The sequence below is a fragment of the Podarcis raffonei genome, chromosome 14 (genome assembly GCF_027172205.1).
Source record: "Podarcis raffonei isolate rPodRaf1 chromosome 14, rPodRaf1.pri, whole genome shotgun sequence".
In the NCBI taxonomy this organism is placed as follows: Eukaryota; Metazoa; Chordata; class Lepidosauria; order Squamata; family Lacertidae; genus Podarcis; species Podarcis raffonei.
The window spans coordinates 39,612,314-39,630,349 of NC_070615.1; the positions used below are offsets into that span (position 1 = coordinate 39,612,314).

At 46.2% G+C, this 18,036-nt stretch overlaps 2 protein-coding genes across 2 annotated transcripts; both read right to left on the reverse strand.

Moving 5' to 3' along the window:
- Positions 1–1,402: 1,402 nt before the first annotated feature.
- ITPRIPL2 (ITPRIP like 2) lies at positions 1,403–6,328 on the reverse strand. Its single transcript, XM_053364990.1, has one exon. It carries the CDS (start codon positions 5,194–5,196, stop codon positions 3,685–3,687), a length of 1,512 nt encoding a protein of 503 aa, XP_053220965.1. The 5' UTR covers positions 5,197–6,328; the 3' UTR covers positions 1,403–3,684.
- Positions 6,329–11,613: 5,285 nt separating this feature from the next.
- COQ7 (coenzyme Q7, hydroxylase) lies at positions 11,614–17,749 on the reverse strand. The gene is made up of 6 exons (XM_053364335.1): positions 17,560–17,749; positions 16,197–16,396; positions 13,859–13,973; positions 13,621–13,760; positions 13,021–13,089; positions 11,614–11,774 (listed from the first exon to the last, which is right to left on the reverse strand). Exons 1-6 carry the CDS (start codon positions 17,741–17,743, stop codon positions 11,697–11,699), a joined length of 786 nt encoding a protein of 261 aa, XP_053220310.1. The 5' UTR covers positions 17,744–17,749; the 3' UTR covers positions 11,614–11,696.
- Positions 17,750–18,036: the final 287 nt, after the last annotated feature.

Consider the following 18,036-nt stretch of genomic DNA (forward strand, 5'->3'; position numbering starts at 1 on the left):
CCAGTGGTTGGGGACGATGGGAACTGTAGTCCAAAAACAGCTGGAATCAGCGATAGCCCATCTCAGGCAACAGGAAACCAAACCACTGAAATCAAACTGACTTCCGTGCTCATACCAGACCAGTCTGCCAGCTATGATTGATGACATTATTTGCTACCATGTCAATATCCCTGTACAGTGGTACCTCAGGTTACATACGCTTCAGGTTACATACGCTTCAGGTTACAGACTCCACTAACCCAGAAATAGTACCTCAGGTTAAGAACTTTGCTTCAGGATGAGAACAGAAATCGCGCTCCGGCGGCGTGGCAGCAGCAGGAGGCCCCATTAGCTAAAGTGGTGCTTCGGGTTAAGAACAGTTTTGGGTTAAGAACAGACCTCCGGAAAGAATTAAGTACTTAACTCGAGGTACCACTGTACCTCTATTTATGTGGACAATGTTCCATGTGAAGCAGCTGGGGTCACCACCTTCAGGCGGATGCCAGAGCCCTTACAGAGACCCCCTTCAGTTTTATTTCCTTTTTGTGGCTAAGCACTGCAAGCAGTTCCGAGTGGAAGGGTCTGCTCCCACCGCCCACAATGGCCCCAATCCTATGTACATTAATTTGCTCAGGAGGAAATCATACTAAGTGGGACTTGCTTCACAACAGCCATGCACAGGAGAGCATAGCACGACGTCCTCAAGTCTTTGGTATGCTGTGCTTTTGTGCACTAAGGGGTTAAAAGCCAAGCTCCTGTTGATTTTAATCTGGGAAGACTTTAGCCTGGCCCAGCACCAAGCTATTCACTGGAACAGTCAACAGACAAAGTTTGTTGTCAGAAGCAACAAGAGGGTTTATACACACCTCCCAGCCACCCGAGCTGGATTCTTCTAAATCACACACCGGAGAGTAGCTTTCAACAAGGCAGCTGGTTAAAGCAAAATACTGATTTAGGTTTGACAGCACCTCTTAAGGTACTGTAAGCGTTCTGGATCTGCCTTCTTAAAGGCAGCTTATTGAAAATCTGGGTACCTAGTTTATTTTACCCAATTGTTTGCTTAGTATTGCTCAGGCGCTTCAGAGAAAAAATGCTTAACACAGCCTATACACACTGCAAGAATAAAAATAAGAGGCCTTTATGAAAATAAAGTGCTAATATTTTTGGTCTCTGACCGCATATTTGTATTCAAGTCCCTAAGATGAGACTTCCCTTCTGATCACAGCTAGATCTCTCATGCCCTCTTGGGGAAATGTCACCATTTCACATCCCATCACCAACATCTCCCTGACCATCACCATCCAGCACGGCATCCCATCTTTGGTGTTCATGATTGACCCACATTAGGTGAGACATTAGGAAAATCGTTTAGGTCCTCAGGCTCAATGCCAAATCACATGACAGAGGACACCCAATTTTGTTTCCAGCTGGGCAGGGGGAAAAATGTGATCGTGGGTCACATGAGCCGTTCAGATAAGTGCAGACCGTGAGTTCGCACACCACATCACTTCAAATAGTTTGAGCTCAATGGCATGTAAAAATCCTCACCCACATTAGAGATAAAGGGCTCTTGTAGCTATAAGCACATTCCGAGTCAAGGCCAAGAGCAGTTCTGGATATCATACACAACTCTGGCTTTCTCGGCTGTGTATAAACTTTTGAAGCACATTTGAAGCACATGCACTCCCTTCAAAAGAATTATGAGCACTTCACACGGTTACAATTCCCAGCAACGCTTAACAAACCCTTAACAGAGCCCAGAATTCTTTGAGGACACGAGCTTTCAAGATATAGTGCACACGCTGCCAAATTCTTCCACAGTAATGCCTTAGAGCAAGGATAAACAACCTGTGCTTTTCTAGTTGTTCCTGGACTTCAGGAACATGCCCATCCTCCCTGACCAATGGGCATGCTGGCTGAGGCTGATGGGAGTTGTAGTTCAGTGATATCTCGGGGGGCACAGGTTCCCCATACCTGCCTGAAAGGGAAGCTGCCCAGAGGAGCTGCTGCACAATACTCCCACACACAGGTTCCCTCTTCAAGCACAACATATATTCCAACTTGCTGGTACAAATGTCCAAAAGGTGAACCCACCTCACAACAGCTTGTAATAAGAAATGTTGGGTGAAGAAGGCTTGCAAGTGATTATTAGGGTGAAATTCTGCACCTTGATACATCCAGAGGAAATGGACCAGACTCACTTCCCAAAAAAGTGAGAGTTACATCAAACTTCAGTCATATTATGAGCACAACAATTGAAGTAAATGAGAATGACAAATTTGTAGGTCCACTCATTTCAATTCCCTGAGCAGAACTCGGTTGAAGACAAACCTGTATTTACTCTCAGGGTGCAACGCACAGTATTTTCCCAAAATTGTCCCACTACTTGATTAGCGATATCAGAACTATTCTATTTAATTTGAAGCCCATAAAATAACCCAGCAGTAGTGCAGACCTGTGTGTTTAAGGGGAACTTTTGCACTTGTTTTTGATGTCATTTTTTAAAACAGCACCCACATTCTGTGTTGTCACTGTAGACCATTTGCTCCCAAATGCACTGGCGTGCATTAAGATATCAGAGGTAAGCACAATCAGGAGACCATGTGCTCTGTTATGCTCTGCATCTGGTAAGTGGTGCATTCAAAAGACAGCAAAACCATGTGAAAACATGAGAGTAGGACAGACCCATTGTGGTGGCTTAACCACATTCCAAATGAAAGTACGGTACCTATGGGCCAAACTACACATTACATCAAATGCATAATTACAGTACACATGTGTTTTATATATTTAAAAATAGCAACCGGAGAAGATCAGGATTGTAAGGGGGAGGGACTTCATAAGTTCTGACAAAACTCTTCCCCAAAATTTGTTACTGAATATGGAACAGAGGCTGCTGTTGATGTCAATAGCAGATTCCTGTTCGTACATAAGAAGAGCCCTGATGATTGATCTACTTCAGCATCCTGATTTCACTGTGGCCAACAAGATGCCCATGGGAAACCTATAAGCAGTATCTGATCCCAACTGGGCTCTTCTCACCCATGAAACCATCCAAGAAACCATCATTCAAAGGTGTGAAGAGGTTTAACAGATATGTTAAGTGTGATCATGCATTTAAGGCAACACAGGCGTGGGGGACTTCTGGTCCTCTGGTTGTTGCTGAACTACAACTCCCATCAGCTTCAGCAAGCATGGCCAATAGGCCAGGGATAATGGGAGTTGTAGTTCAATAACACATGGAGGCTCTGGTTCAGAGAATAGTTACAAGTCTGAAAACAAGCCCTAACACCAGGAGAAGAGAATAACGGGAGACAGGATAATGGTCTTCAAATATCTGAAGGGCTCTCACTAAGACGACACAGAAAACTTGTTGTCTGAAGCTTCAGAAGGCACAACTAGAACCTAAAGGATGGAAATGGCAGATTTCAGCTAAGCTTTAGGACATCCTAATGGTAAGAGCTGCTGGGCCATTAGGGAGATAGTGAGTCTCTTCTTTGCTGATGTTTAGGCAGAAGGCTGGTGGTGATCTCTCTGTAGATGCTTATTCTCACACTTCAAATCCTGCTTTGAGCAGGGGTTGGACTAGAGGACCTCTACAACCCCTTCCAACTCTGCAATTAATATTATGAAGGGCACAGATTGAGGAAAGGCACGCACAGCCCAAATGGTGCTCCCTTAAACTGAGAGTCCTCTGCTCTGTTCTCAGGCAGGATGTTTTCTTCTGTATCTGTGGCCACTGTACATCCTGATCATCTTGGGCGCCTGCTTCCAAGTGTTTAAGAACTGGCCGGCCACCTTGTCCAAGGTAGGGCCATCAAAGTCAGCCAGCAGGTTGACCGGAGCAGCTTCCTTGAGGATTTTGGGCAGGCTTAGGGCTTCGGGGAGCTTGGGGTTCCCCAAGAAGAGGTGCAACAACTCACGCCTCTGCAGGCTTTCCACGAGGAACAGGAAGAGGTTCTCCAGCCTCTCCACCAGGAACTGGTCCTCCCAAGCTTGCAAGGGACCCCGCAGGAGGAGCCACAAAAGCGCAGTCTTGAGGACATAGGAAGAAAGGATTCGGTTCCACTGAGCGCCCAGAGGCTGCTCCAAAGAGCGTCCCCCCAGGTCCCTCAGCCCCTTGAGGATCTGCAGGCACTTGAGGTGGCAGGAGTCAGCGGGAGCTTGCTCCTTGAAGAAGCCCAGCAGCTTCTGCTCCGGTTTGGAGACGTTGAGCGTCCAGAAGGCTCCCAGCTTCCCGGGAGCCGGTGGTTGGGCGGATGGCAAAGGGGTGAGGTAGAGCGCGTCGCCGAACGGGATGGCCGGCGTGAGGCGCACGGCCATGGAAAGGTGGCAACAGACGTAGTCGGAGCGAGGCGCGATATGCAAGGTGAGCGGGCGCCCGGGCCCGACGGCCAAGCTGACCCGGCAGCGCTCCTGGAGGCGGGAGCGCACGGCCCCCAGGCACCGCTGCACGTGGCCCTGGAACCAGCGCAGTACCAGCGCCGACGACAGGTGGCGCCCGCCGCCCTGCGCCGACTGCAGCTCCACGCACAGCGCCTCGCTCAGCGCCCCCGCCACGCGCGGAGAGGGGCCGCCGCCCGCCTCGTCGTGCGCGCAACCGGCCGCCACTTGGAGGGCGCACACGAAGGCTCCCAGCAGGCCCGCCTCGGTCCCCCGACGGGGCTGCACCCGCAGCTGCAGGCGGGTCGGCAACCGCAGAGGCACCAGCACGTCGAAGCAGTCCGGGCTGCGCACTTTGTGCTGCTCGTAGGCGCTGCCCACTTGCACGAAGTCCCCGCGCGACGCCAGCCGGTCCTGGGCCTTGCCGGCGCGCACCAGCTCGCCCACCACCAGGCTGACGTGCGCCTTGCTGTGGCCCAGCACGTGGGGCGAGAGCCGCAACTGCTGCTCGTAAAACTCCTCCAGCAAGGCGCGCCTGCGCTGCTGCCGCCGCCGTCGAAGTTCACTCCAGGCACCCTCGGGGCTCTCCGCCAGGCCGGCGGGTCTCTGGGCGCGGCCGGGCAGCCGGGCGCGATAGCGCAGCGCCCAGCAGGCCAGGAGGAGCAAGAGGAGCAGCGAGGCTTTCAGCAGCGGGGCGCCCAAGCCCGAGTCCTCGAGGGCCGCGCCCACGCCGGCTTGGCTGCTGCTCAGCGCTTGCAAGACGTACAGGATCGCGGTGCAGCCGCACGTCACCAGCGGCCAGAAGACGCGCAAGTTGAGTCTGTAGGCGGTCATGGCGCCTCGTTGCGCGCCGGGAAAGCTCAGTCGGGAAGCCTGCGGCGCAAAGAGTGCCTCTGAGCGCGCACAGAGGGCATGGCACTCGAGCGGTGCTGGTAGTCAAGAGAGCGCCACGGTTCTCTGTTTTTAAGTGAAATCTCTTCAGGCCATTGTAGCGGATCGGGAGCAGGTCATTCGTTACCCAGCGATCCTTTCCCGTCCACCGGGACGCGCGATGCAGGGCCCCGGGCGCAGCAGCCGGTACCCCCGCCTCCTTCCTCCCGGCAACAGCCGACAACACTTGGGCGGCCTCTTCCTCCTCCCCCGGCGCGGTAGATCTCCGATCTGCTGGTGCGCTGGGATCCAGCCGCCTCTGAAACGGGCTGAGGAATACTTTGGAAGCTGAGCTTCCCCGTTCCTGGAATCAGATCTCGGGTTCCCCGCGTTTCCCTCTCTCTCTCGTCCTCTCCAAACTCCCTTGGCTGAAACTTTCTGCCTGGAGGACGGCTTTCCTTTGCGGTTTCCTGTCTCGTTGCCGCCGCCGCCTCCTCCTCTCCAGTTTTTACTGTCCCGGGACTATGCGGGGGGAGCACGCGCCAAAGTGGCCTCCTCCTCCGACGCCTCTTCCCCTCTCCAGCCCTTCCCGCAGACCGTTACTTAAGGGGGGGAGGAATGGGGCTTTTGAAGCTTCCTCTTCCGAGTGGGAAAGAGGAACTTTTTCGCGTCACTTATTCTATGAGCTCAGGGAGGAAATAACACAAAGACTGGGATGGTGGGTGGATGTGAAACCAGAGCTGGTAGTTAGTCCAAGAGTGGGAGGGGGAACCTCTGGCTCTCCAGATGTTGCTGAACTACAGCTCCCATCAGCCCTGGCCTTTGGGCATATTTGCCAGGGATGATGGGAGCCGGAGTTCAGTCACATCTGGAGTGGCTGAGGTTCGCACATTCTTGTTTTAGACTTTAACAGCCTGCAGCTTCCATCTTCCCATGGTAATTAGTATTACTCCAAAATTTGGTAAGTATGTGGGGTGTTGTTTTTAGGGTCGCATGCTGCTTATTGTACTGAATGGGGGCTGGGATTTATGCACCAAAGTCCAGCCATGAATCCATTGGCTGAATGCTTTTTGCTCTCCTGATGGCTCAGAGGCTTCATCCATTCAGAAGAGATAAGAGAATCAGTTCCTAAGATTGACAGCTATTTAAAAGAGGGGAAGGAAGGAAGGAAAACTATTTACTTAAATAAAATAACATTGGTTTAAATCTGCAGGTAGTTAATTACATTTTAATAATAACCTTTTATATGGCTTTATCTGTATTTTAATTTTTGCCAGCCACCTTGAGTCCTGTTTCTGGGGAAAAGGTGGGATAAATAAATGTCATCATATAAAGGTTGTCCACCATGCCCAATCTCTGCTGACTGGTAGCAGAATTCCAGGGGGTTCCAGGAGCTCACCCAGGGTTGTGTTTCCATTGAGAGATCAAGGCACAGCAGAGAAATATGGTTTATGTGCACATGTTGTTGTTGTTGTTGTTTAGTCGTTTAGTCGTGTTTGACTCTTCGTGACCCCATGGACCAGAGCACGCCAGGCACTCCTGTCTTCCACTGCCTCCCCCAGTTTGGTCAGACTCATGTTTGTAGCTTCGAGAACACCGTCCAACCATCTCGTCCTCTGTCGTCCCTTTCTCCTTGTGCCCTCCATCTTTCCCAACATCAGGGTCTTTTCCAGGGAGTCTTCTCTTCTCATGAGGCGGCCAAAGTATTGGAGCCTCAGCTTCAGGATCTGTCCTTCCAGTGAGCACTCAGGGCTGATTTCCTGAAGAATGGATACGTTTGATCTTCTTGCAGTCCATGGGACTCTCAAGAGTCTCCTCCAGACCATAATTCAAAAGCATCAATTGTTTGGCGATCAGCCTTCTTTATGGTCCAGCTCTTACTTCCATACATCACTACTGGGAAAACCATGGGTTTAACTGTACGGACCTTGGTTGGCTATGTGCACATATTTATAGTTAAAGCCTTCAATGGAGGGAGTTCAGAGCATTACATCTCAAGAGGGGCTTATTCCTCCAGCAGGGCAGCACTGGATTTCCAAGGCACCCTTGAATGCCATCTCTGTGCCTCTGTCCCAGCACCCGCATGGAGTTATTCCTACTTCCTCCTCCTTGTTCCCAGAACACCAAGCTGCCAAAAAATCCTCTGTGTAAAAGAACAACTTTTTTCCTGAGTGACACCACACACACACACCCTTGCCCTGGCAATCTCCCTCTTGGGAGGGAGACAATAGGGAGTTTTGTCTTGTAGATGGCTTTTGCAATGGGTTAATGGCAAGGCCATTATCCCCCTCTGTTTGGAAGGAAAAGAAGTTCAGCATGTCATCTCACCTTAATTATCAAAGCTCTGGTTCAAACCCCAGCAACCCAAGAATCGAGAGGGGGAAAGCTGGCACCCAAATATCTGGGGGAATCCCTGTTCTGCACTGACCTAGAACACTTGTGTGCATCAGTCAGGGTTTCTAAAGCAGATTTTCAACTGCGAAATTCATCATCAGGCACCCAACAGTAAAAAAATTTAAAAAGCCAAACGTAAAACAAAGTGGGTTTTTTGCTTCTCTGTTACATGATCATCCTGTATCAATGGTCCTTACTCCATAGGAATCAGTAGTTTTTACCTATTATACAGTGGTTATTCATTTATGAATCTGCCTTAGTTCAGTAATCAGCAAGCACAAAAAGGGGGGGGGCAATTTAGGGATATTTACAAGGACAAGACAAAGCATTACCTGTCCAAAGTGGAGGAAAAGGAGGTTCTGCCCAAGGTGAAGGCAGTGACTTTTAAGCAAAGCAATACTGTATGTCAGCTGAAGAGATTATCTATTGCACCAAAGCGTTGCTAAAGTGTGTCTGCAAAGAAGGCACCCTCAGGATCCAGAGGGCAAGGTTGGAAGTAAGAGAAATGTGTTTTCTCACTGAAATGTGACAGAACAGGAACGTCTAAAGGAAAGAGATGTCAAAGGAAGGAATCAGACCTGTAATAGATCTTGCAGCCCTGACAAGAAAACTGGCAAGGTTCAGAGCGTACTCACAGTCACACTGACAGCCATACAAGAATTAAATTCTTCCCAGTGCAAAGAGCGCAAGACGTCAGCTTTGATGAATGTGAAGATATAAAAGTGAGCTGTTAGCAACAATAGGTTCAATTCTGGCCAGAGAAAACACCGAAGAGCTGCAGCACAGGTGTGGAAAACCTTTGGCCCACCAGATGTTGCTGAACTACAACTCCCACCATCCCCAGGCCCATTGGCCATGCTTCCTGGGGCTAATGGGAGTTGTAGTTCAGCAACATCCGGAGGGCCGAAAGTTCCCAACATCTGGAGTGGAGAGAAGTAAATTCAGCTGGAAAGTGTTCAGGAGGGGAAGTTTTGTTGTCATAAGTGGAAACATTAGGAAACTGGCATTTTTGTTCTGAACATGGGATGGTCTTGACAATCTTCATTGGCATGCCGAAGGAACCATCAGAAGCAGATGCCGCTACAATAATGAACTGAGGTGTGGCCAAGAGTTTAATTTGTGTTGGACAATCCCACAATACAATAATGACTCTAGATGGACAAGTGTTTTTTGAGTTAAATAAGCAGGTGAGCAACAGTAGGAATAACACTAGTTCTATATCTCATCACACATACGGTCATCCTCAATGCATTAAAAGGTTACTTTTACTTTACTACCTAGGGATTTGGTGGGGAGGATTCATTTAAATTTTAACGAAAGTTGTACATATACATAAATTTTCACATATATCAACAAAAACTATATACAAAAATGCACTACATGAGGGGAAATTGGTTTGCAGAAATGTGTGCATTAGGCAACACTTCATACAAAAAAATGTTGGGAGAAATCCACACTGAAATACAACTTTCATGCAGGTTTTTTGGATTTTTTAATGCGTATTGCTGCAGAAATGTACTGAACTGAATTTAAGACTGGGAAAATGAGAAACTGAAATTGATAGATCCGTTCCCTTTGTGTAGGGTGCCTGCCTCATGCTGTCTTCATTAGACTGGGAGCCGATGGGGTGAGCAGCCTCTGCACCCACTGCAGATGGGTGGCTTATGGGAACGCCAGCCGGGAGATGAACACCTGAATAGGGGCAGTGCAGTAACCGCATCCCAAAACTGCCCATTCCTTGCCGTTTGTAAGCTGACACCCTGCAGGAAAGGCACTTGACTCAATGCCTTGTTCCTGACAGCTCCCAGAACAGAGGAGGGATAAGAACAGCACACAAACTTCTGCCAAACACATGACTTGTCTGTGAAGAGTCTAGCAGAGAATTCCAAGAAATCTGGGACACTGTCAGAGGGTAGGAGTGCTAACGGTGAAGAGGAAAGGGGGGGCGGGGAGAACACGTAGGATTATCTCTGCATCAAAGCACCAGCCTCACAGGTTCCTTTCTGGAGCCCAGATGAAAATCTTGTCTCAAAATACATCCAAGTGGGAAGAAGGCGAAAGACCATTGGAAAAGCCTAAAACCAAGAGTCAAATGGATGGCATGTTGGTAATATTTAGCCCAGCAGGCATTGTGTGATCTAGGCATAGGCAAACTCTGGCCCTCCAGATGTTTGGGACTATAATTGCCATCATCCTTAGCTAACAGAACCAGTGGTTGGGGATGATGGGAATTGTAGTCCCAAACATCTGGAGAGCCGGAGTTTGCCTATGCCTGGTGTGATCTCTCCACCATATTACGTTAATCAATTGCCACTTATGGCAGGAAGAAGCAAAATGAAAACGGAAGCCATGTGTTAATAAGAAGGACTGGGACGTCCTTAAAGTCAGAGTCACGCCATACATTTAAAGCACACTTGTAGCACTGTGAGAGTCATGGTTTTCCCCAAAGACTGCTAGGAATGGAGCAACTTGTTAGAGGTCTCCTAACAGGGAACCAGGCAGAGGGCCTTCTCGGTAGTGGCGCCCGCCCTGTGGAACGCCCTTCCAGCAGATGTCAAAGAGATAAACAACTACCTGACATTCAGAAGACATCTTAAGGCAGCCCTGTTCAGGGAAGTTTTTAACGTGTGATATTTTACTGTATTTTTGGTTTTTATGGAAGCCGCCCAGAGTGGCTGGGGAGGCCCAGCCAGATGGGTGGGGTATAAATAATAAATTATTATTATTATTATTATTATTAACAATTCTCAGCATGCTTAAACTACAGTTCCCACAATTCTTTTTTGGGGGGAGGGGTTGGAATCCATGATTCCTAAAGTAGTAAGAGTGCTTTAACTGTACAGTGTGGGTGGGACCTAACTCCAAAATAGAAAAGATTTATTTTTTTTGCTTGCCCATCCCTCATCATATCAGAGGCCATTGGGCGGGTGTACTTGACACATGTCTAGCATGGCTTTCTTCGCAGTCACTTGACCTTTCCCAAAGCAGGGGCCTTGCACAAACAAAGCTGCTTGCGGTCACTTTAAACTCCCGGTAAAAATATTTAAATGACATTTTCTTCCCTACTTGGAATGAAGACACACACATCCCACAACTGCAACATAATTTGCACCTCAATCCTAAACCTGATTCCTCAGCGCTGGTTTCAATGAGACTTGATTTCAATCAAATGTAGCCAACATGAATAGTTGACATCACAGTAGGAAGTAATGCTTGTTTTATTTCCCTCCAACTGTTGCAGGGGTGAGGAGCCTCAAGCACATGGGCTATTGGCCCCCCTCAAACCACACCCATCCATCAACTGACATCACCGGTGACATCAGCTGATGGGCAGGCCAACCCAATTTAATCCTCCATTGGCTGCACTGTCTGTTTATATAGCCTGGGAAGCAGAATTCAATTTCTGCTCATTCATCAGCTGATTAAAGACTGGAATGAGATTGGTACAGGACTGGAGATGTAAGGGGGATGGGGGAAACTCACAAAGTTCGGAAAGCTGCTTCCATCTTCCCTTTTAAGAACCTAGGAACTTAAAAGGAAAGAGGGAGGAGGCTTGCAAAAGCCTCTGCAAGTCTCCACACTTTAAGTCCCTGATCTTAAGTAGTGGGGAGGGGGCTGGATCTGCAAAAGCTTTTGGAAGCCTTCTCCTGCTTCCCTTTTACAACCAGAGGGAAAAGGGATTTTGACAAGTCGAATCTGATCCTGATAAGGATCTGGATCGCTACAATGGTACGTGTATTCTATACTACTACATATATGCTGTGAATGTTTACACCTTCTTTTCACTTACATTTAAAATGCAGTTACCTATCTTATGTGTAGATATAATTATTATTCTTACCAAGTGAAAGATCAAACTATAATTATTTGCTCAAGGTATCATGCCATCCCATCAACCCTAGGGTTTGTTTGTTTTTTGCTGCTGCTATAAGCACTAGAAGATAGCTTGTATGGACAGAACAGGAAGAAAAAAGATGCACCACTGTGTGATTTTACTTTTATATTATTTGAATGATGCTATAATAATCCATTTATTCAAAACTGTTATTACACTATCGGCCAAAACTTCACTATATTCTTTCTGATAAAAAAATTGCAGCTTTACATCCCATTTGTATAGCATTCTTCAAAATGGAATATGCTGGAGCCTATAGAAGAGAGAAAGAGAGAAGACATTTAAATACACTTTGCAGCTTAGTTTAAATAATTCTGAGTCTTGTGCCACTGTAGAAACTCCAAACCTGGCATCCAAGAGACCATATATTAAGTACCGTATTTTTCTGTGTATTGGATGAGGTTTTTTGACTCAAAAATTATGTCAAAAAACTGGGGTCGTCCAATACACAGATAGTGGCATGGGCGGGGGGGGGGAGAAGCAGGGCATGCCAGCCATTCGGTTGACAGGAGCACGGCTTCCCCCGATGCCACTCGATTTGGGGGGGGGGGTGTTTCCTGCCTGCAGCTGCGGGGGAGAGAGAAACTGCATGCTGCCAGCCAGCTCGTTGGCGGGAGCACAACTTCCCCCGATGCTGGTCCCTGGGTCGTTTCCCGCACGTGGCAGCACCAGGGGAGGTTGTGCTCCTGCCCACCGGATGGCTGGTGGGAGTGCAAATTCCCCTGATGCCGCTGCGCACGGCGGGCGCTCCCTGGATCCTTTCCCGTGTGCGGTGACATCGGGGGAGGTTGCACGTCCACCACTGGATGGCTGGCGGGAGCACAAATTCCCCCAATGTCGATGCAAGCAGGAAATGATCTAGGGAGTGTTTCCCGCCCGCAGCTGCCTGTGGGGAGAGGCTCAACAACACTGGGCCATCTCCCCTCATTTCCTTAAAATTGAGTCCCCCCAAAATAGGGGGGGTCTTATACATTGGGGTGTCCTATAGACGGAAAAATACAGTAGTTATGAAGCTGCCTTATACAGAGTTAAACCATTGGTCCATGTGTGCAAGCAGCCAGACCTAGTCTCCGTATTTGACATCACTGCACTGAAATCCTTAATAGAGTCAGATCCAGGTTTGCAAAGCAAAACCCAATCGAAGTGCCCTCTGGGAAACTCCCTGCAGTCTTGGGGGCTTCACTGGGGAGAGGCAAGACCTGTCCTCCATTTAAAAGTTAACATTGGTCTCGACATAAGCATAATTCAATGGCATTCTGGGGAATTTAAATGGTGGCCTTTCTGTTAAAATTTATGAGAGGAACTTGGAGTGATGCTACCTTAGGGGTAATTAAAACATTGGGTGGTTCACAGCCCCAGTTATTTATCCATGTGTGGACTCAGGGCTGCCGTCTGTGGTGAGCCATGCCAGGGTGATGAGGAACCATCCACTAACATGGATTCCAGGTGCTAAAACCAGCCATGATGGATAGCCTGGGGAGGAAATGAGTGGCACCTACCAGTTCTGCATCATGATCAAGTCCAATGTCGTGATGCTCCATCTCCTCATCCCTGAATTTCTTTATTACCTTGTTTAAAAACAAAAGCATACCAGATGAATATCTGACTGTCTTACATGCAAGTCAACAGAGATGCCAGAACACCCAGGGTTGTAGCCCATAAGCCCAACTCAAGAGCAGACCCACTGAAGCTATGGAACATAAGTAAGGCCCCATCTGCACTATACATTTAAAACAGCACCATACCACTTTAAATGGTCATGGCTTCCCCAAAGAATCTGGGAACTGTAGTTTGTTGATTGTGCCACGAGTTGTTAGGAGACTGCTCTTCCCCTCACAGAGCTACAATTCCCAGAGTTCCCTGGGAAAGAGGGATTGACTGTCAAACCACTCAGGGAACTGTAACTTTGTGAAGGAAATGGGAGTCTCCTAACAGCTCTCAGAACCAGGGCTTTTTTTCAGCCGGAACTCACCAGATTTTGTGACCCTCCCATCACCCTTCAAAAGTTATCCCAAATGTTTGTTTTTAAAATGCATATTTTACACTTGAGCCCCTGGAGCTTTAACTGTAAAACTAGCCAACCATGGATTAAAACACACCTCTAATAATTCTCTGTATTTTTCTGGATCCTCTTCCACAAGTGTCCTGATCTGGTTGTTATAATGGTGAGATATGCTCTCCTCTACAGCCACAGTGCAAGCCATTGCGCCTTCTTTTCCAAGCAAGGCAGTTCCAGCACCTGTTGCAGAGTCATTGAAATAAAACGTGTGCCCCGTATATGTATTTGAATTAAAAATGAAGAAGAAAACGTGAAAGAGGGAAAAGGTTTAGCCTCACCTAACATAAATCCCGCAATGTTCCAGAAAGGCAACAGAATGGTTGGCCGGACTCTGTACAAGATCATTAACTCGTTGAACTTTTTCAAATGGTCTTTTTCCTGATCCCACATTTTCTGCATTAAAAAAATGGCATTCAGCAAGACATCTGCAGTAACATGGAAGGAAAATCTTCCCCAGTATCAGCCTTCAGGATACATTATAGATTTAAGAGCGCTGCTGTCATTTTCAACACTATTTCATTATTGTTGCATTCTGATGCAACTTCTCCAATACACTGGTACCTTGGTTGTCGAACGGCTTGGCTCCTGAACAAATTGGCTCCCAAATGCCGCAAATCTGGAAACAAGTGTTCCAGTTTGCGAACGTTTTTTGGAAGCCAAGCATCCAACACGGCTTCCGCTTGAGTGCAGGAAGCTCCTGCAGCCAATCGGAAGCCACGCCTTGGTTTTCGAATGGTTCCAGGAGTCGAATGGACTCCTAGAATGGATTAAGTCTGACAACCAAGGTACCACTGTACTCTAAACCATGGTTTGGAGGACTGAGAATAAAGCCCATGACCGAAGGATTTGATAATAGATTTGGATGGCACGCATATTTATGGGCTGGAAAGAAGAAAATCCATAGAGGTTTTGGAAACCACATTTTCAGAGGACCGTTAATAGAAATATGGGAGAGGTATAAAAACCTACTCGAAACAAAAACTCCACACTGGTTGTCGCCATTAGAGGTTATGACTGTTAAAAAAATCAATATGAGAAAGAATTGGATCACATATGGAAATTTGACCATTAAAGAAGGGGGGAAATGGAAAATGAAACCCTATGAAGAAGTGAAAGAATTTGTGTATGATTGGCTACATTATTTTCAAACAAATGAAATGATTAAGAAAGACCTTAAAGAACATGGATATGCAGAGAAGGACTCTAAATTTCAAATAGAAATAATAAATAACGAATATAAAAATTTATCCAAAATGTACAAAATATTGTTGGAATGGCACACAAAGGATGAAGAAGTTAAATCAGTTATGATAAAATGGGCCAGAGATATTGGACACAACATACAATTTGACGACTGGACAAAACTCTGGAATGAAGGTATTAAATTTACTGCATGCACTGCATTAAAGGAAAATGTTATGAAAATGATATATAGATGGTATATCACACCAGTAAAACTAGCAAAAATGTACAAAACATGTAAGAAGTGTTGGAAATGTAAAGAAAAGGACGGTACATTTTTTCATATGTGGTGGGAATGTAAGAAAGTGAAAAGCTTCTGGGAGCTGATATATAATGAGTTGAAAAAAATGTTGAAATATACATTTGTTAAGAAACCAGAGGCCTTTCTTTTAGGAATAATTGGTAATGAAATAAATAGAAAGGATTATAAAATTTTCCAATATGCAGTGACAGCGGCAAGAATATTATTGGCCCAGAATTGGAAACAAGAACAAATACCAACGTTGGAGGAATGGAGAACGAAGCTGATGGACTATGCAGAACTTGATAAACTGACTGGGAAGATCAGATATCAACGAGATCAAAGTTTCATCGAGGACTGGAAAAAATTAGCAGATTATTGGGAATGTATAAGTGATAACGAAATAACGTTAGTGGCATTTAAAGAAGCTCTGTAACAGAATAAGAAATATTGCAAAAAAGTAAAATATAAGAGGGGGGTAAGCATAAAGGTAATATTAAAATTTGGAAATGTGTATCAAAAAATTAGAATTCGAATGATTGTCAGAGAAGCTGAAGGAAGTCAAAAAAATTGGAAATCTATTGTAAATTGTTAATGTGATACGAATGTATGGAAAATTAATAAAATATATTAAAAATAAAAAAAAGAGAATAAAGCCCATGACCATAAGCACCCTCCTTTCCTCACATGCCTGCCTCACATCACCATTCAACCAAAGCACAGTTTGCAGTTATGTCTGAACTGGCAAACAATGGGTTGAGGAACACTCCATATCAAGATCAAAACAGATATGAAAAACAGTCTGAAGCAACTTAAAATTACAAAAATGAAGTGGGTCTTAAAAATATGCATCGTATCAAAAGTCAAGAGTGAGCAGGTGCGTTACTAAATACTATAGATTCTAAGTGGTGTGCAATCAAGTACAGCATAAATTGTTGTATTCATAATATCTGGTGGACTTCATTTACATCTTTTCATATTGTATTTTAATATTAATGTTCTGTTTTAATTACTGTAACCCACCCTGGGACCTTAGGGTGAAGAACAGCGGGTAATAAATTGTATAAATTATTAATTAAAGCACAAGAAGCATTGGAGAAATAAAAATACAGGTATAGGTTAGAAATACTCACCCTTATAACTGGTCCTACTGAAGTTCTCCCTAGCACTGCCATTTGCCCTGCATAAATGCGGTTCGCCCCATATTCCCCAGCATGATCCACTCTGATTATACGGTCAACAACTGGCTTATTGATGTTTTCATATGTGGTTCCAGTACTACAGCATCTGTAAGGTGAGTGCAAGGATGACAAATGCCATCTTCTTCTTCCACCTGTAAAAACACACATTTTATTTATCAGAAAAAAGTCAGAACAAGAATCCTGTCACTATTCACTAACAATGGGGAGGGAGGAGGGCAGCCAGGAAGTTTTTACTACTTAGTAATAAGTACAGCTGTGATGTTAGTCATTCAATTAAATCAACTAAAAAGGCCATAAAATCCCTTTAAATTGGAAGGGGTTTTCCAGGGAATTAAATTATTATTACTAATTATAAAAACTGCAGGTGGAAAAGGTGTTCTTAAAAGAAGCATTTCCCTCTGAGCAGCAAAAGAGAAACACCCTCAAGGCTGGTGCCTGTTGCAATGTTTCACACATAATTTTTTAAAAACGGAGTTGATTTTAAGAATGTAGTTCCTTCTATGAATTTATAGAAAAAGCATTAACTAACACTCCTTCAATTAATGAAGGAAGACTTCTTTATCGGGATGACAGCCTTCATAATAACAGCAGCTTTGGATCTTTGGGAGACTCCTCTTTGTACATTCCTTCACTGGGAGAACTGTCTGCTTGGTCCTGCTCCCTGCTTCTTGTTGCTTAATAAATTATTAGCATTCTTATTATGTGTAAAAATCTCTGAAAATATAATATTTAGTATTACTAATAATGAGATTTAAGTATATCCAGTCCTTTTTTTCTTTAAAAAAATGTTTAGGGGTACTCTCAGTTTGGTTCCGGAATCACCATTTTATAGTTCAGATCGGGGAAAATAAATACAGTAAATGGACAAAAGTACAAAGATTCACAAAATGTTTAGGGGTATGCGTCCCCCCTCCCCAGAAAAAAAAAACCCAGTGAGTATATCATTAATAACAATACTATTTTACCAAGTTAAAATAGGAGAGTTATAACGCATTAAATATTATTGTTGCAGCATACTATTCTTTTATCTGCTGCAGGGACCTGACTGCATGCTGAAGGAGTAAGATCTAAATCATGCAGCTATGGCCGAGCGTGCCTCTGAGCGTACACAGAGCGCCTTCCCCTCACCGCCACCCATTGCGACAGACGAGGGTGTGTCAAGGGGGACTGAAAAGGGCAGGGCAGGAGGCGGGGGAAGGACGTTTAGAGGTTGGCAAGGAGCACCACCGGGGAGGCATGAAGGAGAACATCCCGGGAGAGGGGCGGCTACGTCACGGGCGCCCTCCCGCCCTACCTTCCCTGCAAAGGGACCGCCAGCACTCAGCTCGCAGCAGCTGCAGCCCCACCACCTCCGCCGCCATCCTCCCGCCCACGAGCGCCTGGCGCGGTCTGATGACGTCGCAACCATCGGCCTGCTCAACCGCGCCCACTCTAGACAGATGAATGTCGGCTTCGCGTTCCCAGCCATTATACAACATTGCTTTGTCCCAATAGATTTACAACAATATAGACTTACACAAAATTGCAGCTTTCCGGGTTCCTTTCTAACTTTTATTCTGCCTGCCGCCGAGCGGGGAGAGAAAAATGACAGCCCATTACAGACATTTCGCTTTATTCACTCCTGTTCCTACCCGCGCACGTACCTACCTACGTATACACACGCGCGCGCGCGGCGTGGGAGCTCTGCACTTTCGTATCTCTGAGTTCCCCCCTGGGTACTTTGGTTCCTGCCCCCGCTCGCCTTTCCGTTTCCCCCATTGGATGAAAGCGA

Excerpts from the sequence above, each read along its gene's own strand:
- ITPRIPL2 (XM_053364990.1), bottom strand. The coding sequence starts at position 5,196 with ATGACCGCCTACAGACTCAACTTGCGCGTCTTCTGGCCGCTGGTGACG.
- COQ7 (XM_053364335.1), bottom strand. The coding sequence starts at position 17,743 with ATGTTGTATAATGGCTGGGAACGCGAAGCCGACATTCATCTGTCTAGA. Across the intron at positions 13,761-13,858 it reads CATTGCGGGATTTATGTTAG|GTGCTGGAACTGCCTTGCTT; the intron begins GTGAGGCTAAAC and ends ACTCTGCAACAG. Across the intron at positions 11,775-13,020 it reads TTGATCATGATGCAGAACTG|GCTCCAGCATATTCCATTTT; the intron begins GTAGGTGCCACT and ends TCTCTTCTATAG.